Source organism: Cyphomyrmex costatus, unplaced genomic scaffold, assembly GCF_001594065.2.
Source record: "Cyphomyrmex costatus isolate MS0001 unplaced genomic scaffold, Ccosl1.0 scaffold193, whole genome shotgun sequence".
In the NCBI taxonomy this organism is placed as follows: domain Eukaryota; kingdom Metazoa; phylum Arthropoda; class Insecta; order Hymenoptera; family Formicidae; genus Cyphomyrmex; species Cyphomyrmex costatus.
The window spans coordinates 6,339,459-6,365,169 of record NW_017275965.1 but is presented as its reverse complement, the minus strand read 5'-3'; the positions used below and the strand labels follow the sequence as shown (position 1 = coordinate 6,365,169).

The 25,711-nt window shown below is 38.5% G+C and overlaps 1 protein-coding gene across 1 annotated transcript in view; it reads left to right on the top strand.

The window, feature by feature from the left end:
• LOC108772663 (uncharacterized) overlaps positions 1–25,711 on the top strand; it is a 53,823-nt gene that overhangs the window by 9,700 nt on the left and 18,412 nt on the right. Inside the window, exon 4 of the mRNA XM_018538235.1 lies at positions 11,148–11,237. Coding sequence (XP_018393737.1) covers positions 11,148–11,237 — 90 coding nt within the window. The remainder of the gene's footprint in view (positions 1–11,147; positions 11,238–25,711) is intronic.

Below are 25,711 nucleotides of genomic sequence, written 5' to 3'. Positions count from 1 at the left end.
ATCATAATGCAGATAGCGATCAAATTGCCATCACGACATCGTAAAATCTGGTAACACGGCCGCCGGGTGAATCTTTTGATCCAACCGTGAATAAAGCGATCTTCAACGAGCCGAATAAATGCCGCCGCATTACACGGCCCATTACGCCATGACGTTATTTACAAACAAACGCACGGCCGCGGACGCTATAGAAAATAAAGAACAACGCAGCGGAAGTCCATTAGACACTTCCTCTTATTAATGCGCGGCCTCCTGTGCACAGGGTCTTTTTTTTGCATGGAAAAAAGTGTCGTACTTCATTGAAGTGGTGTAAGCTGTAAGGCCTCATCTACAATAGTTGCACAATTTATGTTGTAGGTCGCAAGCTTGTTGTGACAGTCAATCTGATGCATCAATATTATGGGCCTTCTACAATAAGCCATTACTTAAGTTTTAAGTGTTAAATCATAAGAAATTTACCAATCACAATCGAATGTGAGAAGAATAATCGACTGTGAGTGGTCAATTTCTTATGACTTAATACTTAAAACTTAAGTAATGGCTTATTGTAGAAAGCCTATTAAAACTAACGCTTCAGATTGCTATCACGATAAGCTTGCGATCTGCGACACAGCTTGTGCGACTATTATAAATGTGATCTAAAACGCGTGTATAAGAGTTTACAGCGATTATAAACAAACTAAAATGTTAGCTCCAATACTGTATGGGATTATCATATTTTACGGAAAAAATATTACGTAATTTTTATTATATTTGTAATACTCGCGTATTACATGCATTCAAATGCATTTATCTAAATATACAACACGGATTAATCACGAATTAATTAACAATATATAGTGACATAATGTTAATTTGATTAAAAAACGAAAGATTATGAAGCTTAATATTCATTACAAAAGAAAAAGATTTACATAGTAAAATTTAGGATATTTTTGAAATGAATTTCTTTGATGAATCTCTCTCCTCAAATGAATCACACAAATTAGAAAAGATTTTCAAAAGATATATGTACTATAGCAAAATCTACAATTAAAAGTTTACGTATTAAATTTAAATGGATCAAAAATCTATTACGTTTTACAATTGAAAGAGAGAGTGCGAGAATTATACTATAATAATATTAAAATAAATCATGGTACAGTAAGTATTATTGATTTAAAAGAATCAGAAAAATTGAAGATGAAATACGTCTGCTAAAAATGTTCCGCGCGACACGTATGATCGGAAAATTATGCACGGACCCCGGTAATTAGCACGCTCCGTATTCGCGAAGGAAGTCTAATGGTATTTAGCAGACTCTTCCTAGAGAATATCGACGCGCTGAGAGATTCTCCAGCTTGAAAGCTGATCGTCGCGTAAATCGTTTCCAGTTTCCATATGCGATGTTAATTGCTTCCGCTAAGAGCCGGTTGCGCCAGATTTCATTGTCAATGCCTCCAAATGGAGAACATGTCGGATAATGCTCAGTAAAAATTGTCGTAGGATAAATCGGTCAGGTTCAAGGAGATTGCCGACTTATCGGGAATTCATTCGATTGCTACGCTACGTTTGCTGCATATTTTTTGCATCACTTAGCGATGGATTCTCAGACAGCACATTCTCGCAGAAAGATATTTCTTAAATATACATTATACTAAACTGAAATATGTGAAGCAAAATATTTTAAAATACAAAATTTATTTTGTGAATTGACATTTTTATATTTTAATTTTCTTAGATTTACATATGTTAATTTGAACAATATATTATTTGTTTGTAGTGATTATAAATTGTACTCTTTATTTTTTCGTGACGTTCCGCTTATTTCACACACAAGAAATGAAATAAGAACGTACCTAATAACGTTTTATTCATTCTGCTATTCGCAAAAAACACTAAATTCCATATAAAAATTCTAAACAATTTTCTAATATATGAGCACTCGATGGATTTCTATAGCATTAGAATCACGGAACTTGCATGAAGGAAGTCGCAAAGACTGAAGATTAAGACCACCCAAGGAGCCACGGTGTTCGACTTACTGGATCTGACAAGGACATCGCTCACGATCCTCTGAATAACCGTTTCGCGAATTGTATGTGTGATTTGTTCAGAGATTATCTCATTCATAATCTAAACAAAGATACATTATTTTAATTAGAACTGACATTTAGAAATAAATAATGTGGAAATTTTTACAATCTTACTTTATGCGTCCCGAAAGATTCTAAATGTCGCTTGAGTATTAAGCACGAAGCTTTCGATATTGCGTGTTACTAATGAATAGAAAGTACGAGCAGCATTTTAGAAGAAATCATTGTATCCATGTATGTGAATGTATACAGAAAAATTAGTTCTGATTTTCTACCATCTTTTGTTTTCTATTTTCTAGGTGGAAATACAATCGTAAAATTATTTCTACGAGAAATTAAAAAATTAAAGCAAAGATATAAATAAATTAAGTTTTACACTTTTTTGTTTTATTTTACTTTATCTTATTTTAGAAACTATACAATATAATTGTACGATATTAGAAACTACAATATAATTTCATCAGTGCATAATTTTAATTCTTGAAATATACATTTGTTATTTTCTGATGGTCAAAACATCCGTTAGGGATTTCTAAGTTAAAATTGTCGTGCGTTCCACCCTTCGTATCTTCATAACAAAGAAACGGCGGGAAAATGTCGAGAGGTCGTAGACATGCGGAAACACACTGCGCCAGACCTCAAGACGTCGCGAATGGAAACGTTTAAATTGCAAACGGCGCATCGTAAAGCGAGAGGATCCAATCAACCTTTGCTTACGAGTCAATCGAGTCGTCGGCCTGCGACACCTATCGCTTTATGCTAATACAGGCGGTTTCGTTGCTGGCGAATAGGTTCGCACTGCCGCAGCCGCGTCGAAGACGAACCTGCGAAGAGCATTAAACTCTTAGAATTCTCAGACGCATGACGTGACAGTCTCTGGAGCCTATAATACATCGTATATACCATAATACCATGTAATTCTAAACATGTATTCATATATTCATATGTTTTTATATTGGCACTAAACGAAACTTGTCAAGAATAATAACGGAATGACTGGACCAATAAATAGATAAGAAAAATATATTTTCAGATAATTGTTAACTAGAATTATCTATTTAATCGCACATTATATTTCTTAATAAATAAATAAAATGGAAGTTTTTACCTAACAATAAATATGTCAATCTTAAAATGCAATTGAAACACAAAAATCAGTGTTACAGTCTGAAATATCTGTCAGAACTAGTATAGATTTGGAATTCTAATTTCAAATTCTATTTCAGAATAATACTTGTAGGCGTCATGCAAGTATTTACACTTTAAGATTTGATGCAAGCGTGAGAGAGGTTTAACGGTGACGAGATGAAAATTATCCGGCTCGTGTGTGCATCTGATAAAGAGAAACGGGATATTTCTTCAACAATGGCATTGCCGATAGTAAAGCAGTAACCCGAAAGTCGTTACTCGGTCGCTTCGTTTCTTAAACATTTGCATAAATAAGATGCTATAAAATCTTTGAAGAGTCGAGTCCTACGAGACGCGATATGTTTTGAACTGTATTCAGACACAATACGGCTTTCTCGATGTAACGATTATGATTTGTAAAGGAATACTACATACATATATTTATGTGAATTTATACATATTGTATGAAAAACAGTTATCGACACGAAGTTACGATTTTAATAAAATAGGAAAGTCACAGGTCAAAAAATTGGAGAATTCGTATTGTTTGCATTACAAAATAATATGCCTCAATCAATGGATTTACAGAAGCGTAAAAATAGAGTAAAAAACAATTGTTTTCTATAAGATTTCGTTGTAATATATTGATTGATAGATATATTTGGAACGGAATCTTAGAAAATATATTTAAATACATTTAATATATTTACAGTATAAAAAAAGAAAATTGTTCAATCACATATATTTGTATGTACAATTAGAAAAAAAATCGAGGATCTTGCTTGATTAGTCATTGAAGTTTGAAGTATATTCACGAGTGACCACGCAAGTAATGCTTGCCTCGGGTCTGGCAATAATTCCGCGTTGAAACTATTCGTGAGATGATACACTGTGTCTAGTGCAGCGACAATAAATCCAAGGACGAAGATTTATAGCGCTGGGAGTGGTTTCGGACTTGATGCGTTAACATGCATTAACCCAAATACAAGAGCAACCACCGCGGGCGAAACGAGATCGAGTGCGAGACGAGTGTTCTTCCGTTCTTGTGCTTTGGTCTTTCGTGTCTGATTCCAAAGTAGATTGGTGACGCGTGCGAAGAACGGAGTGCTCGTATATAAAGTGAAGCGATTAGGGACACACTTTGCGCCAAGTTGAGCAACAAAAACCGAAAAATAGGTCGTTTCACTTTCTTCACACACAGCGTAAAAACGACGGGCGGATTTTGTTACGCCGTTTTTCATCGTCTGCTCCTAATTACCGCGTATCGCGATAACCAGTGCTAGAGGAGAGGTCACTAAATAAAATCATCGCGCGCCGCCTGATTGCGCTTTCGCACTATAAATCACGACGTTAAGTCGCGTGCTAGCGCGCATCGAATTGCGCGGAAGTTAAACGCTAAAAACTGGGATTAAACTGACCCAATGCTAACGTGATTAATCGGCTTAAGTCATGGAAAGTGGTATTATCCTGGAGGTAATAATTATTAGTTCGACGTTAGGCCGCGCTTTTACTATTAGATCGAAGACGAAGTGCCGCTGTATTATTAACTATGTTCTTTTAATTTTCTAACAACGTAATTTGTTACCCGGCTTATTTAGATACTCAATAAACGTATATTAGCTGCACTTTTATCAATTGAGAAAACAATATTTTTGTTAAATATTCAAAAAGAATAAGATTTTATTTGTTAAACGTTATGTTTAATTACTTGATACTTTTTTTTTTTCATAAAATATTCTAATTAATTTTTTTAAAAGAGCATAGTTTTTTTTTATTGTCTATATAAGTCACGATTTTTACGGTCACCTAGTTTTTTTTTTGTAAAAAAATAGTATTTATTGTTTTCAACAAGAAAATTACGTTGGCGATGCAATTGGGGAGGAAATTTTAGCGCGACGAATGTAACTGTGTCGACTTTCCTGCGATAGAACTCGGAGATAAGGTAAGGCCTCGAATCGCCAACCGCCAGAATGGACGATCTCTCGATTCCGACGACAGTCACTGTCACTGTATAGAAGATGGCTTATATCTTGTTTTTAGGAACACTCTTAGCGGCTGCACTTAGACGCATCGAAACGGCGTGTGTGCAACAGCGGCATCCGATTGCGTATCGGTGACCTCGATCGTTTCTCCATATATCTCCCGCTCTTATTATCTCTCTCTTTTTCTTTCTCTCTCTCTCTCCCTTCTTCCTTTCCATTCAATTCGTTGTGTCAATGATCCCACGCAGATCCGAGAGAAGGAAGCTGCTTTGCGCTCGCACGAGGTTCATTCGCTCAAGTGAATTATGAACTCTCCGATGTTATTAGCTGTAATGAGAAAATTATTTCTCGCCGATATACTTAACGTTCATCTCGACAATTATTCTCTTCTTACAGTTACATACAAATGCGATTGTATTCCATTTCACATTTTATCTACCCTACTGTACTTTTAATTGATCGAAAGACGTTCATTAGACGTTCTTGTTCCTTCAATCCTCGCTAGCATCGAAATTTTAAGGCTGCGTTAAATCACATAATATCTATGAATATCGCACTGAGCAAAGATTATCCGTAAATCTTGAAGTGAGCGGAAGTTATATAATACTCGAGTTTCTAATCTAAAAACAGATTTACGCGTATCGGCGTGTAATCTCTTTCAGCCGTCTCTATTACAGAAATATAATTGCGATTTTCTATCGCAAATCACTTGGACGTTTACTGCGCCGTGTGCGCGATACAGTCTCGCGTGATTCCGCCGTATTCCCTTCCGCGAAATCCCGCGCTCGGGATACCCGATTCTCAGGTTCGTATAAATTTGTTTACTCTAAATTATGACTCTAATAGATACGGTCGCGTGTCTCCCGATCGTTTCTTCGTCGGTGCATCGCACAAAGGAGGCGCATTATCTCTGAACGGAGGCAGCCGGTCTCGTCAGCTGATTTTCTTCGCGTGATAATCGGTAATTACAACCGATGCTGTATCGATCAGCGGTGATGTTCGATGGCGCAGATTATCTATCAATGATTTCGAACTTGTTCGTTTCGACGCCTATAAGAAATTAGAAATCGTCTCCGTTCGAGAAACAGCTCGAAGGGAAGCACGATAACCAGCACGATGGCGGATTCGCGGCGGTAGCTACATGTAATTTGCATAAATAATGTCCACCGATCTATTGGTCGACAATCACTTCCCGTTTATTACTCCGAGATACGTACGCTGCTTAATTATAATTATTATCGACAACTAATTTCACTCGTAATTGTTAGGACCGCCACGATAATGTCCTGTTGCGTTATTTTACTGCGGTGAATAAATATAATTACACAGACGGAAGAGCGACGCGCTTATGAATTACGGAAAATCGAGGGAACGGTATTTTCAACTGCTCGTATTCTCGGTTTATGTCGTTTCTTAGTAATGAAACAAATAGGTAAATATGATTGAACGTGATTTATGGCTCTATTGATAAAATAATGATAAATTAATGAAATCGCGCCTGCCCTAGCGGAAGTTCCTATCGCGAGAAATAAAATGATACCAGCTTCCGTTAATTCATGGATAGGGGAGCCGTATTTTATAATAATCAGCTGTGTAGGGTATATTAATCGTTATTGTTACTTGATATCATGCATGGAGATATAGGTATGTTATTCTCTTGTCGGTATCGAACAATCGTATATATATACGTACAAGGAATGTATTCAGAATGCGGTTACGGCGATGTTAGCATGCAGTAACCGCATTCTGAATACATTTTGAATACATAGTTCACATTACACATACTAATAGAATTTTAGAATAATGTATATATATATAATATATATAAAATGAAATTTAAAAATAAAAGCGCGCATTTATCGATAAAAGCGCTACGTTTTGAATACGAGCTACAACGTTCTGCTGGTAATTTGATTTGATTAATAAACTGTAAAGTCCATCGCAAATTGACTGATAATTAATAATATTGAAAAATGTTTAACGAAATCTATAATATGAAACTAATTCAGAAACAAATGTAAGGAGAAAATGTAAATATTTATATTAAAGATAAAAATTTTTTTATTTTTATCAACATAGTTTGTGTTTTCTTTTATAAATAAATTATGTAATTTTTTTGCTCGCATTAGTAGAAATCATACAGGATAGATAATCAACGATGCTCGTAGAGTTTATACATTGTTTCACTACGTTGAAAGAGCGCCATTGCTTCTATTATTGACCATTGGCTCGAAGATTACAGCGATGAAGATTTACGTATTTATTTAGATAACTGCTCTTTTACAGTTTTCCACAGAAGGCGATATTATAGCGATGAAAGAGAAACTGAGAGGAGGCTTCGCGTTCTTTTACAATTCCGCCGGAGTGATGGATGAGTTCTTCGGAGAACCGTCGTCGATAAATCATCGATAACCGTGTTTTTTTAACGGTCTGTCTTTGTTTCCGCCGTTGCGCCGACAACGCCTCTCCCGTAAAATTGCGTTTGTGGCGGCGCGGCGTCAGGTCCGTTGTCTCGTAAAATATACACGCCTGTGGACGTCATTACCACGTAATTAACACTCTCCCCTTCTTCTGTTCCATTCCTCCGCGGCGTAATGAGTCCGAGCGTGGAAATTTGCATGTGAATCTCGCTACGGCTGCCGGCATACCGCAAAACCGCATTCGCGAAGTCATTCTCCGTTCCGAGCTATGCGGGCACGAAGAGAAGACCGGTCCGTTGTTCCTGCATACGGACGCAATCGCGTGAATGCACCTGGCAGCAAAATTGGGTCGCGTGTCATACCTGTCATCGCCGTTCGTGTAAACGTAAAAGTGAACTTCCGATTGTGTTTTCAACGTGAACGATAGTAAACTCGTTTGATATTCGAACTATGTGAAAAAAACGATATTAGTTATCGATTGAATACGGTAGAACAATTCCGGAACAGATAGCCATACGAGGAGAGACGGCCATTGTGGATTCTCCGGTAATTGCCAATACGATATGCATGAACAGTTAGTAAACGTCATGGCGATTGATTGGAATTGTTTTGCGATTAGCAGCACTTTTGCGGGTATGTTTATACGGTTTTACTCGGATTTTTCTCTTATCCGTTTAAAATTATTTTTCAATTAAATGAAATTAAAAAACGATCTCTTCAACTCAATGATAAAATGCAAATTTATGCAACTTTGTGAAAAATAGGTAATCATAAAATGATTTTCACAGAAACATATTTTAAAGATTCTATTCTTTTCAAATCTAAGTTTCTTTCGATCAACAAAATGTAATCGAGATATTTTTGCTTATGTGTTACTATTTCTAAATCGAGATCACACAGTCAATAAAAAGTTTCAATTTTGAATTCATGCATAGAATTGAAAAAAAATTGTGTTTAGTTTATTTGAAACAATCTGATGATTTAAACTGTTCAAAGTCTCCCTTTTAACATACCCTTTTAAAAATTAAAATATAATTTTTACAATATTTTGTTGTCGAGGTTTAAATCGCGGTTTGAAATGACCAGTATATTTCAACTTTTCAACACAAGAGAAATAGTGCCAACTACATTATCCGCGGACTGTTTCAGAAATTAACGTACTTTCTCTAAATCGCAGACACTATAGGAGGAATAATAACAGTAAGAATATATATCACGATGTAAGTGCGGTTACAGACTTTTATAAGCGGCTGGACACATTAAGAGAATTTGCGATTTATGATTCAGAGATGGAAATGAATAATACGATCTTACGTGCTCCAATTAATTCTAAAAGTAAAATTGTACGAACAAATTTCTAATCTGATCGCATAACTTTCGTGGATAAGTTCTCTCGCAAATTCAAATTACGTTCGCACAATACAGCTTACTTTATTCGCGCGCATACCTATACTTGTACTCGGATCAGTCCACGTGCGTTTCGCGTGGCATCTGCAGCAGACACGTTCCCGTTGGGACAAACGCGGCACGTCGTCGCTTCTCACGTGCGCACGGCGAGAACTAATTGATCGTATCTCTGCGCGCGTTTAATAGCCCAAGCGCTTTTACTGCATCAGCGTAAAGTCGGCGCGGCCCGCGGGCAAGATCATGGACGGCAATCGCGTCCCGATTTCGCTGCGGATCAATTTACTTAACAAGAGCGAGGACGCGATAAAGCTGAACCGTCGCGAGGCCGCGCAAACCCGCAATTAACGTCGCCGGTGAAACGTCTTATAATCGCTTAATAAGCGTCCGTGTGCAAATAGCGTGCGCTAATTGAGTACACCCAGGGCGTGTGGCCGGCGACTAGCGCGAAAATCATGTGGCTTCTCAGTACGACGTCCCGATAGTTCGCGGCAATACTATACGTGGGAATAACTCTTCGTAACCGGTTTAACGACCTGCACTAAATGTCTACAAGTGTAAACGATAAACTTTTTTCGCGCGTTTCGCGGAGAATAGTCCAATCCGTTCGTGTTAATAGTACGCCAGTAGTAATCAACATTAATTACATTGTTGTTGATCTCGGAGAAATAGAAAAAGGAAAGAAAAAGTGAGAGAAGGAAGGAGAGAGAGAGAGAGAGAGAGAGAGCGCAACATATATAGAGAAAAGGCAAATCGAGTGGCATTGATTTACGCTTGATTACATTTCCCGCGAGATCTCTGGCGCGCAATTCTGCATATAAGTGAATGCGCTTTGACGAGACGCCGCTCACGCTCGCTTACTTTCGATTATTTCTGCGCCGTCATGAATGAGACGTCCGGTATTCGCGCCGGCTACTCGCGGTAGTAACGCTATTTAAAATGCCGACGTGAGATACATATTATTCGACGTGTTACTCATGAAGGTAGAAAGTGCTCCGTTGTGCGCGTGATGCATTGCGATACGTATATATATGCTGAAGAAGAGGCGAAATATGCGTACATTTCGCCGTTCACCTTCGCTGCGGTCTCTGACAGAAGGTGACGAGGGTTAAAAGGTGGAATTAGAGGGAACCTCTCAACGCAAGGTCAAGCTCGCGGGCTAGCACAATCTGATCGTTCGTTTCTGGATGCGTGCACGTGCGGCATACGCACGTGCGTGATGTACGTGCTCGCCATCGGGCCACCGATGAGCACGTTCCCATCGCGATTAATCGATAAACGCACTTCGTTTCGGTAGCGAACGCGCGCTTCGATCGATCTTTGTATCTCGTAAAGCGGATATTAATCGTAGAGACGTATTTAATGGTTTGATGAAGCATACCGGCATTATTCATCATACAGAGAGATGTGTTTTTTATTTTTCTATACAATTCAGCATGACGTGCACGTTTGTTTAACAGAAGAAATTGAACGTCGAATGCTACCACTCGAATGCTAATACACTCTAAAATTATATAATTAATTATTATTTAACATTTTAATATATTTAATACTCAGTTATGAATATTAATATGTTCACCCATCAAGTGTCAAGTATTATGATATTATATGTATACATAATACTTACCAAAACTAATTAACATAATTAATTGTATTTAACGTTTCAATATGTAATGCTTATTTGTGAATATTAATTAAGGCCTTAATGCATCGTATATACATCTCAATATTCGTAATGCAAGTGAAAATTAAGATTTATTACGAAGATATTTGTTTAAGGAAAGAAATAAAAGCTATTTTAGTCAACAACATTTTCTTATCAGTAATGCTTCTTCAATTTACAATAAAAAGATTTTATTGAATATTACAAAATATTCTTATGAATTCAATTATAGGTGTGTCAGTTAATTTCCGATTCTTCATAGTTATTCGATCTTATTTAGGGATGAACCGATCTCGATGAATCACATCAAGATTCGTTCAGCTGTCAGTTTTGTGTAGCCGACCCTACACTATTGGTTCCAATTACCGATTTTTGCTAGCATTCGATTCAGCTGTCAAATTGGAATGCAAATGGTTGAGGGGTATCCCTGTTATTGCGAATGTTCTAGTAACAAGATCCTTCATTCTCATTTCAGGAACCAAAAAGCGAGTCGATGAAGTAGCATCACCAAGGACTATCCACGACTTGCCGGAACACGTTCTCACGTGTAGCCTGTCACTTCCCGGTAAGTATTTAAAAGAGATAATTTTCTGAGAAATGATAGTAATTTTTATCTGTTATATGACGATATTAGATCGTCGAAACTCATTTAAAGAGCGGAAGAATTTGAAACGATGTTTTCAACGATTTTACGATTGTATATACTTCTTAAATTATTGTTAAATCTATATATTCCAGATTATTTAAATTAAGAGATATCGCAGAAGTGAAATAAGATAGTAGGTTTCCAAATTTAAATACTTGGCGATAGTCGACTGCGCTTTTGTCGTAAGCCTTTGTTTCGCGTTGAGATGCTCCACATATAGCAGGCAACGGCAGAAACGTGTACTTACGCCACACACGCGACTCCGCGTTGCTTCTCGCGTCGCGTTGCGGAAGATAACAACACGCGGTGACCGCGGAGGAGTATGCGGAAGCTGGGACACACCCATCCACCACGTAGGGCTCCTAAGCCTTGGTTCACACGCCCCCGCATCTTCAGCCCGTTCTGTGCATCTATTTACGTACTTCGTCGAGTACCGGCAGATACTTCCCCGGCAGGCCGCCGTTTCTCTCCCTTCTACCGTGATTCTACCTTGTCGAGTGCGCCATTCTCTCGGCCGTTCTCCTTGCTCTTCGTCCCGCATTGTCCCTTTCTCTCCCTTTCCGTGAGGCTCAGCTGGTCGGATCTGCAGATATCTAACTGTATTCCCGTAGTTGGCGCAGTTGTTGCTCTCTGTCGTCGATTAGCGCACGGCGGGAAGAGGTAGTCGCTGGACGATAGCTGAGAGGAGCCTGACCAAAGATTAACCCGCTAGTGTTCGCGTCACGAAACACGCTTTGCCTTAAATTACCATAGGAAGGATATAATGATTTTTTTAAGTGCTTAAACGAGCATATATTTCATGTCCATTTCCAATGTAGATTAACTTTAATCTTGGTTCACCCTATATTTTTTCTTCTTTTAGTTTGAAGAATTAGAAAAAGTAAATTAATCTAAGTTGATCTGCATTGATAGAAATGGGCTTGAATAAGTTCATGTTCGGTAAAAATAATATACCAAATATTTTTTTGCATTATATAAATATATAAATACTCATAGAATTTATTCATTTATATAAATAAATGAATGAATTTATAGAATTCATGGAATAAATTTATAAAATTCATTTATTTATAAGGACATAAAAGGAAGTTTTTAATGCGAGATATAATCATTATTATCAAACGAATAATACCCAAGCATTCGATTTTCTTGGTGCAGTAAATGCGATCATTGTGATGGTTATCGCGCGTTATCTCGCGATAATAAACTAGAAGTGATATTAATCTATACTAGGATCGATTAAAAGCGATATGTAATATCTTTATGATACGGGGAAATCACTTCATCGAACTTTACTTTGGATCCAATGAAGTCTCTATTTTTTTCGGCGTGTTTAATATCGACATCGTTCACGTAACAATCCCTCCTTCGAAGCGGCGTCCTGCAACGGTAATCGGGTGAAAGGGAAAAGCGCACTCGGCCGCTTTAATTGCAACCGAGTGTGGGATATACGCGACTCTTTTGTGTCTCGATTAAGGAGGGACCCCTTGCAGCAACATTAACGTTAACTATCCACTTACTTGAACATGAGCTACACGCTCAGTTCGCACGCCTTCGTGTTTCTCGTGCGTCCATCCATTTATATCCTCTTCTCGTAAAAGGGCCCTTCCGCCTCTCTTCGTCTCAATGAATGCTCTTCTCTGTTTCTCTATGTCTCACACACGAACGCCGTTTCGTATATCGTCACACACTCCTCTTCTCGTTACCTTTTCTTACCTCCTGGTATCACCTCAGCGTTCATGCTCCCTTCGCGTGCCTTGTGTTCTCCCTCCGCTCCTTTCTTCCGCCCGTCTTCGTGGCTCGCTCAGCTGGCCGGATCCACGTATGTCTAACTGTATCCCGTAGTTGGCAAAGCTGCCGCTTTGTCGCCGATTAGCTGACTGGTACGCGGGCAGACAGGGACGATGGGCGACGATCTAATGGGCTCTGGCGTGCTTGGAACGGGAGAAATAAACGGTAAGAAACACGTCGTGCCGTCAGTTGTTAATTTTAATTACAGTAAAACGCACGCGGCGCTTCTTACGGGACTCGGTACGATCGCGCGAGACCCTTAGAGGTGAATTGCCCTTTAACAGCTATTATAGATAAAACGGTTTATATTAAACGATCGTCTCCGACGAAAAGCGAATGCAGCGAATGCAATGAATGAAGTTTTTGTCTAAGGAAATAATTAAAAAAGTAGACTATGATAATGTAATATAATTCAATGTAATTAAAAAAAAATTAGTTAAATAATTCTTTATAGGATGGACAAGCCACGTAGTGGTATTATTATTGAAACGTATACACGTGCCATATTTTGAGGCAACGAGATGATGAATTATAATAATTAGGAAAGCTGTAAGATTTAAGAAATAGACCCCCCTTCCCTTTAAATATAAATAATAGAGTAAAAAAGAGGGTTGCTTCTTTTTTTTTTTTTTTCAAAAGAATTATTTATGTTGTTTATTTTTCGTTTGCTGCGGATGATTCGTTAAACTAAACCGTGCGGATTCACCTTCAAGCAGATCCTCGCGGAAGTATTTTCTGACCGCTCTTCGTCGGTTCGACCCACGTATCTTCGTACTTCACATTCCCGCACCTATTTATACTGCCTTTCTTTTCCAAAGGTAGTTCCTCGCGTGTCTCGTTAGGCTCCTCTCGTTTCTCTTTCTCCATCCATCGATTCCGCCTTCAATGCTCGACGCTTGCGGTGCTCTCCTCGTCTGGTCGTGCACACTTCCTTCATTCCGCCACCTTGATTGCAACAAAGCGCAACGTTGTTTCGGTTTCGTGGGATCCCGTTGAAGTTGCCCGCGGGGCTCAGTTTCCGACTCGTCTCGAGCAATCTTCGCGAGATTTTCCGACCGTCTCACGTCGCTCCGATCTTCTACACTTTAATGTTTACATGTCCACGTTGCATGTACCATTCCTCTTGTGGTACCAATGCGGTACGCGATGAGAACGTAGGAATTTACGAGAAAGTCTGTTGACAATCTGCCAGGCGGAAGCGCACTCTGTTCGTTCAAGAAATCTAAACGCTATCTTTTAGATAATCACCTATTGTGCAAAAGTGCACAGGATGCAAGGACTTTATATGCATAACGTGCTTATTCTACTCACTCTTGAAATAACAGTGCATGCATGGGCATGATGATCGTCAATTGCTCGGCTAAATAAGAAGAACACTAACAAAATTATCTTTCAGCTTGTTAAAAGTACAGTTGTACTTGTTCGTTTTGGCGAGCAATACCACTGACACAACATTTTTTATCGTCACAGATATCTGGTTTATAAAAATAAAAGGATTTGTAACATTTTCAGAATAAGGAGTAGAGTGTCATTTAATCATTATTGGAAGTTAAACACAAATAGTTAATCCGCTTCCCTAGCCATCATCTAATGTTACAAGTCTCGTGGTGTATGAAGTGGGTCTCTCAGTACGTCATCCGAACACACTTCTGCTTCCTCGTCATTGATTCTCCGCGTTCTTCAAGCAACGGCAGCTCAAGACTCCCTTGTTATATCCTCTCCTTTCTCCCCAGTCGTTTCCTTTCCTCTTCCCACGGATTCCCTGCTGGAGAGATCACCGGGTGCCTAACTGTAATCCCGTAGTTGGCGAAGCTGCCGCTTTGTCGCCGATTAGCCGGTCGGAGCTTGTGCCTAGCCGAGCCGCGGTCGCTTTAAAAGAGGTGGGATGGAGCAGGAAGAGGAAGCGCAGGAGATCGCAGCGTCGTGCCGCGTTTACGCCCGCCGGGCAAAGAGGTGCAAGTACGACAAACGACCACGGCCGAAGTTCAAGCGGGTGCTTCGAGAGAGTCGGATTGGAGGGTATTAACGAGCCCGCGTGTATGGTATACGATGACGGTCTTTGCGATTGTCACGTGTTTTCTTACCGTCGCTTTTTCCGCAGCTCCCGTATACGGGAAATCTGCGGAGGCGATGATCGTGCGCGATGAAAATTTTGCGATCTAGTTCTTGCTCGATTAAATCTAAGGCGACGTATGAGAAGGTTTGGTTAATTAGCAAACTCGTTCGACGTCCATTGACTCAATTCGTCGACTCGATTAGGCATATCCACATTAATTATCGGAAAAACGTTGTCACGTCAAGAGAAATCGTCTCGACTCGATTTGTGCCAGGAATCGTAGATTTATAAGGTAGCTCTCCGCGTGGCGCGTACACGGTCGCAGCAGGTGAGCAGAACGTGTAATAGAATCCTCGAGAGTAGCGGTGAGAAATTATACCTACAGGGTGCTTCATGAAATTTGTATTGAACTTCATTGATTTTTCGATGTACTTAAAGTGAGAGATTTTCTCGTATGAAAATTGACAAGGCGTAATTCGAGAAATTTAACGTTCAAGAAGAGCGAGAGGGGAGGGAAGGTACGAAGAGAGAGATTAGGTGCGCAGTTCCCCAATTAATTATAGCGTAGTTAATTATTAATTTTGGTAACATCGTGCGAAGTGTAATTATATACACAAATATTTAATATTAAAGAAAAATATAGCATCCTCTCAAATGTTTCTTAAATAATAACTTTTATACAAAATTTATGAAGCACTCTGTACCTCGTGCTCTTAAGGAGCATGATATATCAGCGCGATAGCCGCTGGATATCCTCGTTAAATTAGACGAAGAACGAACGACGACGAGGTCGAGCAGCGGCGTAAATTGCGACACCCTGTACGTATTTACACGTGGTGTGATTTACGATTTTATGCAGGTCGAACTGTGTCTGCGAGCCGTATGTGTGGCAAGACGATTGCCCGTGCCTCTTCTTCACGGGGTTCAAACTAATGCGCAGATCAAACTGATTCGCCTAACTCGGAACTCGAGCACGCTGCATGCTAACCCGCCGTAAGTCTCGTGAAAGCGGTCGGCTGTTTACGACCTCTCGCTCAACGATAAAGTCGTTCACGGCGGCGGCACACCGCCGTGTCGTGGTGACTTGGCCGAGACTAATCTTCGTCTGGCAATATGCACACAGACGGAAGATCGGGCGTAATATGGTATTATTTAAGCGGTTGAAAAGGTAAATACACGATTGTTTAAGACCGGTTTCACTTGTGTGTCAGTTATATATCCGACTTTAGTTTTAATAGGCTGACTGCTATATGCAACTTTCGATTACCTTCGTAAAAATCTAGTTGAAAGTTATATGTCTAACGTTATGATGTGGCAACTTTTCAAATGTACTTGCTGAGTCGTTCGAGTTGCTTTTCATTGTCAGTTAATTAAATTTAGGAATTTTCTAAACATAATTGGTTGCGTTTTATATACATACATTATTGAAATATTTCATGTATATAATAGCTTACTGTTTTGTATATCATAGAACTATGTCAATTTTAATAGTTGTATAATTAATATTTTGTAAATTAATTTATCACTTTACGAGCACGATGGTTTTCCTAGGGGATTTTGTATCATTGAGATAGACAAAATTACTGCCTGTAATTTGGCATATCCTGTGTTTAGTATCAGACACTTTTAACAGGAGAATATATCAGGTATGCAAAAGAGGAAGTGAAATGAGGATCCGGCACGGAAGATCCATATCATCGCCTACGGCCGATGCTACTAGACCAACATTTGCAATAGGTAGATGTACTGAAATGGTAGACACTAAAAATATACTAAAGGTGATTAAGTAGATATTTCGGCGGGAAAATATGATTACACACGGTCGAAACGATTAATCCAACCTAAGATGATCAGGTGGTAGTATTTAGGCTCTTCTAGCATCAATATTAATTAAGACCATACATTTGAATAGAACTATAATTTATAGACGTTGCGTGTTTTATCCACAAGAAATTTTCGTTATTGTTGTCTAAGTAATATCGATTATCCAAGAAAAATGCATAGCGTAATACTTAACGGAGAACAAAAATATGAAATATTTATAGATCAAATATTTTAATTATTAATTAAAAACAGAAAATCAACAAATTGTTATATCTTTGTAATTTAACCCTCCGTTTGTGCAATCATATTCCTTCTATCTAGCTCAGTTTACTGTTTTAGACTTTCAAAAGATGTGAAAAATTCATATTATTTTTCAATATGTCTATCACATTATGAAATAGATTTTTAACGAGATTTTAGGGGGGAGAACTAAATTCTGTCTTATTCTAATGTCGAAAAAATTGAAGAATAAAGTCTTGTACCAAAAAAAGACTAACATCAAATTTGTCGATAGTACATCATTTGCGGTGCACATATAATATATACGATGTATAATTAAAATTATTATTTTATTGCAAGTTTTTACATTGTGTGTGTTTGATTATTGTTTTGTAATTGGTGCTTTGGGAACAATTCGAAACGATAATCCCATTCGTTGTATCACAAAAGTCGACCCACGCGCTAATAGCGCATGCGGGTATTTAAATCGAGTACCATCATATCCGGCATTTCATAATCATCATCGATCGATCGCGTTCAACTAGTCGAGCGTATCGGCCGGTACTCTCGCGGGCCTAATTACATGGAAGTATTTTATTATCGTGACACCGTATGCCGCCCGCGATGAATCAATGGCCATTTATCGTATGGTAACGCACACACGCCTTTGATGCTTGCCTGACCAGCAACGGGAGGCTCGTGGCCTTCATGTGGGCGGAATAGGCCAGAGAGTCTTACACGTCGTCCTCAGAAAAACGGCGTTGTGTGTGTTGCACTCATCGGGACCGCGATAATTTATCACGCGTGGAAAATAGCGAAAATTTACGTCTCTTCCGCGCCTCACCGCCCGCGTATGAACGAGTTATGATAATAGACGTATTTATGAGAAAGGGATTTCTCGTGCCGGCTCGAATCGCGCCCTGAGTTTATTAGCCTAATTAGTTATGCATGGTTTACGGTACATTGTGTATTATTTCAAGCTTCGAGCGACGTGATAATTAAATACGTAGTACGAGAAGGTGGAGACTACCGTACCATAGGTACGATAATTTTTAACTGTACATTTGGTATACAAGCTTGTGTAATACATAAATCATATATGGAACACTTTCTGCATACTGCAGTAAAAGTATCCAGAAAAATGTGTCACGGAGTTAAGAAACAACATAATTCGAAATTCGCATTATGCAATTCTTATGAGAAAATGAATTCTATTGAATAAATATGTCATTGAAGTGTATGTGTATTATGTTTCTTCATATATATTTCTGTATCCAATTTAACTAAATAATGTATTTCATTGTGAACATTTTTTTAACAGCAAGGCTTACTACGATTGTAGATTGGTGTGAATTTGATCTTATATTTTTCTAAGAGAAAATATAGTTGACGTTATTCTAAAATAAAGAGGGATATTGTATCCTCAACATGTAAGACATCTTTAATAGTTGCCAGGCTATACTCGTCGCAACCCTTCGCCTTGTAATTAGGAGATTACGAAATTGTTACTTCGAGAATATATCGAAGCGTAGCTAAGCGCCGGTGTATACATGCCTGTGAGCGTGCAAAAAGAGAGGCATACATTCCGTTATATTCGACATGCGATAAACTATATGATTCACCGCCGAAGCTTCATCTCGTTCCTCATCGAAGATGGCACGCGTATATCTGAACGCGAGAGCGTTCGAAGGCTGGGCAAACACTTTGATATCACGATTTCAGCGATTTAGAAACGGCTCGTTACGACTACGCGATCATCAGCCGCGGTCTCTCGTGTTATTACGAAAATCCCGATTACCCGATTCACGTAATTACTGCCTTTTACTGCTTGTATCGCGATGGTGAGAAAATTAGAAAATCTTAGGAATCTCCTATCCCGTATCCACAAAGCGCGTGACACGATTTGTCTTATTTTTTACAAGTATGTGCCGACGATCAAAAAAAGATTTAGAAAGTAAGCATGCGACTTGAGCATGCAAATTATAACAAAACGTTTATGAACGTTTCCAACTTGTAATGAAACATTTAGGAGTGCTACTTAAAGATATGAATTTATATCAGCTGTAACGATTTAATGATATAAACTTTGGAAAAGGAATAAATAGAAATTCGGTCGTGAAACGTAAACTGTGTCTTAACTGGCGAATGAACATTTACCTGCAGTCTTTAAAGATAACTCAAGGTGGGATGTTATTCAGCACGTGCGCCAAGTAATTCTGATTTTCCGCTCGAATACGTTGAAACATTAGCCATGCGATTGGCAAAGAGCTTTTGACGAATACTGATGTTCGCTGATAGTTGCTCACGCAAGTCGCAAACTGATAAAAACATGAAATGTGTATCTTGCATCGGCCAGATTAAGTGGATTCTAGTTTCCGCGCTTCTTTCCGTGGCTATTCGCTCACCTTGCGGCTAATGAAGTTTGAAAGCCGCGAAACACGAACGTGTATGCGTATGCAAATAGGGTTTATTTATGAGTGTGGATATTCCCGCGTCCTATAACAAATCAAAGGCTTTCTGAAAATCCAAGCATGCATAAATTGGAATCATGTAGCATCCGCAATCGAGGAAAGTTTTACTATAGCTTGTTTGTAAAGGTTCTGGATTTGCTATCTAACGGAGAAGATAAGCATTCAAAGCTATCGTGCTTCCTTGTTCATCATTTTGCAAAAAAGTTATTAAGAATTTTTGGCGATTTTCGACTTTTTGTGCGGAATAGTTTACGATTCTGCAGTTTTGCGCGCATGGTTTCTCTTACTTAAATAAATTATTACTATATTTATACTCGAATTTGACCCTTTGAGGATATTTATCCTCTACTGTGCTTTCAATAATATCCATTGGACAGTTATGTCTGTAGTTTTCATTTATCATTATTTATTAATTATTTCTCATTTCAATTCGACACTAATGATTCATATATTAAATAAACGGTCTAACAGGCATACTCGTACTTCGGAACGAAGGTGCGGTCGAAATATGGGTTAATGTATTTTAAAAAATCCGCAAATTTGCAAGCAGGACATTACTCGAGGAGTTAATATTGTAATTTATCGCGTAATCCACGGCAGCCATGTAAATCTGTTTGTCGTAAAACTTACTGTGTTACGGGTATGCGCGCTCGGCGAGCTTTGCTTTCCCTCAAAAAATCGCCTCGAAATCATACCTCTCGCCATTTAATATACCGGTGATGCACGCGAGACGGCAGAGCATTATAATTTTCGATACTCGATAATCACGGCCCGGCCCTCGTTTTAGGTGCTCTTTAGGCCGCGGCCTGGGCACGCAGGCAATTACGCGGTAATCGTAGATATCGCGCACGCAGACTGAATTCAGGGTACGACCCAGATCCCAAGAGAAGAGGAGGCTGTGCAAGACGTCGATGTGCTGCATCGAACGGCGCAAGATAAGGTTTCGCCGAGGCCAATCGATAATGCCTCCTTGAGTGATCGATGCACCTCGCCTGATTATCGGTGTGCGTTATTAACCGTTGATTTTCCGCGGAACTAATTGCGATGCACGCAGATCCCGAAACGGGAGGCGACTGCGTCATTGGCGTCGTACGAATGTTACCACACTAATTGTAAGAAAGCCGCATGCCATAGCGGTTGACTTGATCTTGAAACGGAGATACTTGGAGAAACAGGCTGTTACCAGCTGCACATTATTGATTGAATTAATTGAACACGCACACGGTGTTTCTATAGGTGTTTCGCCAACTTATGTGATTTATTCGCTCTTTGCTACCGCGAATTTACACTAATTACCTCACCTTAATTGCTGACAGTGATACATATTTATGTAGTTGCATAAATTGCGTTGTGCATACCTTTTTGTCTAATAGTTTATTCTTCATTAGACGCGCCATTATTTTAATAAATTATTATGAATTACATTACGAAAGATAACGTATGTAATAGTTGTAATACATGTAAGATAGTATGCAAGATAGTATATTGATGAAAATTATCCTCTAGTAAGAGCAATGGACTTATCACAAAATACAAAGAGACAAATGCGTTCATTAGTCAAAATAAATATCTCGCAGATATTTACAACTAATTTCTTTGCGAGGATACACGTTCCTATAGCTTCTAATCTCCTAGGCAATACGATATTGATGATATTTCATTAATCAGTGACATATATCTGATTTTAATTTTAAAAACTTGCAGCTTTGAAACACTATTTGTATATAGAGAGCCGCGTGATAATAAATGCACTTCGCGGATTTGTCAGAGAGGTATGCAAACGGTAATCGCAATCGCAGATTAGACCCAACAAGTATCTCCAATCAATATTTCTCTCATTTAGATACTCCTTCCTAGTGATCAATGCAATTCTGATGATCATTGCCGACTAACGTTTTATACGATTTATTAACTCACCGTGAATTTTCTATTGCGCTAATCACGTTTATTATCAGTCCAAAGCCGCCGTATAGATTATATACATATATTTGAAACAGTAATTCAGTAATTAGATTTACGCAAAAAAATGAAATTAATTTTCTATTATAAATATCAATTTGATATGTAATTTCTTCAAATCTGAACGTATACACACTGAGAATCGTAATTTTAAATTCTACATAATAATCTGTAGATACTGATAAAGTCTAAATTATTTGAGAAAAATTATCTGAATTATTTGAACTATGTGATCGGAGTAAACCATTAACTTAGAACATGATCAGATTTACTCATAACAGCTGTGTATATATATTACGCGCGCGTTTCGCGTTACATTATTATGTCCATGTTTAGCAAACACGACGGTGGAATACAATATACGAATTGATCTGTTTTGTAAATGCTTAATGCGATTCTAAAACATCTACGTTTCGCGCCGTTCTTGTGCGAGAAAGTAGTAAACTCACGGGTAAGCCTCTCGACAAGGAATGTAAGTAGTAACTGCCGCTGCATATTCGACCGGTTGTTATGAGAAATGTCCACGTGGACATGAGTAATGTCTGACCAGCAGCCACACGGTAACTAATGCCCTAATGCTTCTAAGACCCGATCGGAAATAATCAGGGAGAGTCGTAAATATCGATATTCGAGTAGTCGAGAGAGAAAGAGAGAGAGAGAGAGAGAGCGCTACCAGACTCTTGACTTTACCGTTGACTTCTTTATTATTCGCAAACAAGATCTACGAGTTAAGAGAGATGATATTTAGTCGCTTCCTATAGGTAACAAATTCGCGAATATTAACGTAATCATAAAAGGGTTGTTAAATTAAAAAAAAAAAAAAGAGTTGCATTTCTAAACGTGAAGAAGTAATACATTTTTTTGTCAATGGAGTCTTTATATTGGTGAGAAATTTAGCTGTACAAATTTTTGATTATCTAATAGCTATGCCAGATATTTTAACATCCGTACTTGATTAGGCACATATCTCTTTATCGAATTATTTGCTCACGTCGCTCGATGTTGCGCTCGTAAACAAGGATTCGAGTAATCTTGCATCGAACGATCTTCGATCGGCATATAACCGGGAGGTACTCTTGATCGCTTCTGCAAACGTAAATACGCCCACCCGCCGAAGACCCGTTATCGACCGTTCTTATCACACCGATCTGTGCTCGTGGAACGAGTCGCTTCTTAAAACCTGGTCTGTGCATCGATCTTATTTCCTAGGGAAACCGGCATCGAACGCGGAGAAAAGATTCGCAAATTGGTACAAACGAAAGTTTGGGACAGATTCTTTTGATCGGTACGTGACTTTCATATGTATACAATAAAATGAACGTATGTACTAATAAATTCTACGTCTGTAACTTTTGGAAATTGTTTTGTTTTAACGTCTCATAACCATTTGAACGATAAACTGTCCTATAAATTGTTTTAGCGATTAACATTTTGTTTAATAAAACTCTATAAAAAGAATAAGAAGCAAGTTTAGATTTCATTGCTTTTAGATTAGAAAATTAATAAAGGGTATCTGAAAATATTTAGGAAAAAATAATTATAATTTGTATAATCAAGATTTTTTTCTGTATGATTTTCTGATATAAACAATAAACTTTGAAATGACAATAGTATACTTATAGTACAGATCTCTTTCACGAGTATTTATGCATTGTTCATAATAAAAAATAAGATAGATAATTTAATGATATTTCATGTAATTACGGAAAAGGAAGAAATCATAAAATTTTTATTAGATGTTTTTTAGTGCGTGTCGTTTATAGCGCATATGTATGGTTTAATAAAACAGAATATGCAAACGAAGCTGCGACCGGTTGGTCCGTTTCTGCTCGTAAATAGTAATGGGCATCTGTTGGCGTGGGGGCGTGAGATTCACCATGGAGGCCTTGCATCTCGTCAATGTATTAGAGTGTAATGTTAGTGGAACGACGTGAGTGAGGAACATAGTAAACAAGTAAGAAACAAATAGAGAGACACTTGATAAATATCCCTGCCAATAGGAAATGTATAATCGAAGAATAAAGTTAAGAAGAGGTTAACCTTGAACATTTTTTATATAATCGGGGAAAGATCAAACAATAAATATAATTTATTTAATTTTCAGCAGATGTTTATCTCTAATATGAAATTATTTATTATATATATAGATAAGGTCACTTTCCGATCTTACAGAGAGAACTAAATCGTTGTAACATGTCAATTAATTCTATTTTAACTAAATTGTTAAATCTAACTGATAAAATTTGGTTGATATATTACATTTTGTAACAATTAGGAAAGCGTGTTCACATCTCATGGAGCTATAGTCAGTAATAAATTATGCGGTATTGTAACGCAATAGAAATGACTTTTTCGCATATGAAAGTATTTATTTCTTCTTCGCGATGTTGTATAATAGCGTGAGAGTAACTAGGCACATAAATCCATGTTACTCTGTAAAATAGGCGGATGCCACGATGATTCGGCTTTCTCGAATCGCATTAGGCCCGATGCGTCAGCGCACGTGCATCACGCTGCATCACGCAGTGCAACTGCATCTTTCTCGGCGGACGTGCAATCGACCGCGCGAGCTCGATCGTGTACATATGTATGTACGTACGTATCCGCGGTATACTTGGACCGCACGTGATTATGGTTATCACGCCGACGATTGGATCAAGTGCATTAGCCACGCACGAATCGACTATACATGCCGCACACACATTCTGTATCACCCCGACCCTGGCTCGGTCATGCCGGCAGAATACTTTAGGATGAGATCGAGAGACGAGGGCGTGATCCCCGCGATCTTTACGGCCGAAGCAACCGCATTCGTGCGATCAAGAGTCAAGGTCATGGTTGTAAAGTTTGTATTTACTTCGTAACGCTTCAGCATTACCGGTTTCGCGAGTCCTCACTCGCAAGCTTGCTCAACGGAGTTCTCTACGAGTGTTGACAAGCAGGGTTCATCAGCGCTGTGAATCACTGTTTTTCGAAGGAATTGGGGGTACGTGCGTAATATAAAGTATTATTTTTATATTAAGGATTCACACGATCGCTCGCCTCTGACCCGTTACTTCTCGAAGCTTACTTTGTAAGTGATTGGATGGATACGCGAGAGATGTATTGCAATTTTATAGTAGATATGAATATACAAGACTTGTAACGATGGCGAAGATATATTTTCTGTCATCTAATTGAAATATCCTCCATGAGATTTCGTAAACCATCTTCATCTGTGAGATTGTCCCGCGGGTTAAGTTCATTCAGTAGCGTGTTTCTATAACGGAGATCCATTCCATCACTTACTAATTGAGTGGCCGGTCTCTCCCATGGCTTCTCAATAACGGTCATGATGGCAAGATAATGCCGGGGCGCGGTTAACGTCATCTTAGCGTCGCGATATGTGCGCATCGAGTGTATACGGGTGAGCGCACGACACGAGGTTCGGGTCAAGGATCGAATTGTGTATACATATTCCCGCACTCGGCTAGAACACCTGGAGCATGTACCGCGTATGATCGACGACTGGTTAGCAGAAGTCGATGGTCCGTCGAAAGGTGAAAGATTCAAGGTTAATAGAGGTGGAAATTTTTTCCCATATTACCACGAATATATTTTTCTAAATAAGAATGACATGTCTCGTGGATTCTTACACGTCAATCTAGCTTTTCAAATATAGTAATACGATCCGGAAATTCTGAACAAATAGCATTTACAGAATATCTTGAATTATTGCACAAATTTTCTCACAACACTACACAAAGTTATGTTTATTTGTATGATATTTACTTGTGAATTTAAATTCGAATGTTTATATCTCAATATTTGTTTTATCTTTGAAATGTAAGTTATATTTGGAATTGATTTTATGTAATTCTCTGAACTATTCAGTTATTATAAAAATGAAGATAAATAATGCAGAATCAGTGGTTAATTAATGAATAATCTTATTAGCGAAAGTGAATATTCGTCACGCGGGTAACTGTACGACGTGCAGTCGAAGTCGAAAGAACGTTAGTCAAGCCATTAATTTGTCGCGGTGAAGTTACGATCGCGGAACTTCCTCGTCGGGCTTACATTGCGAGAAACTT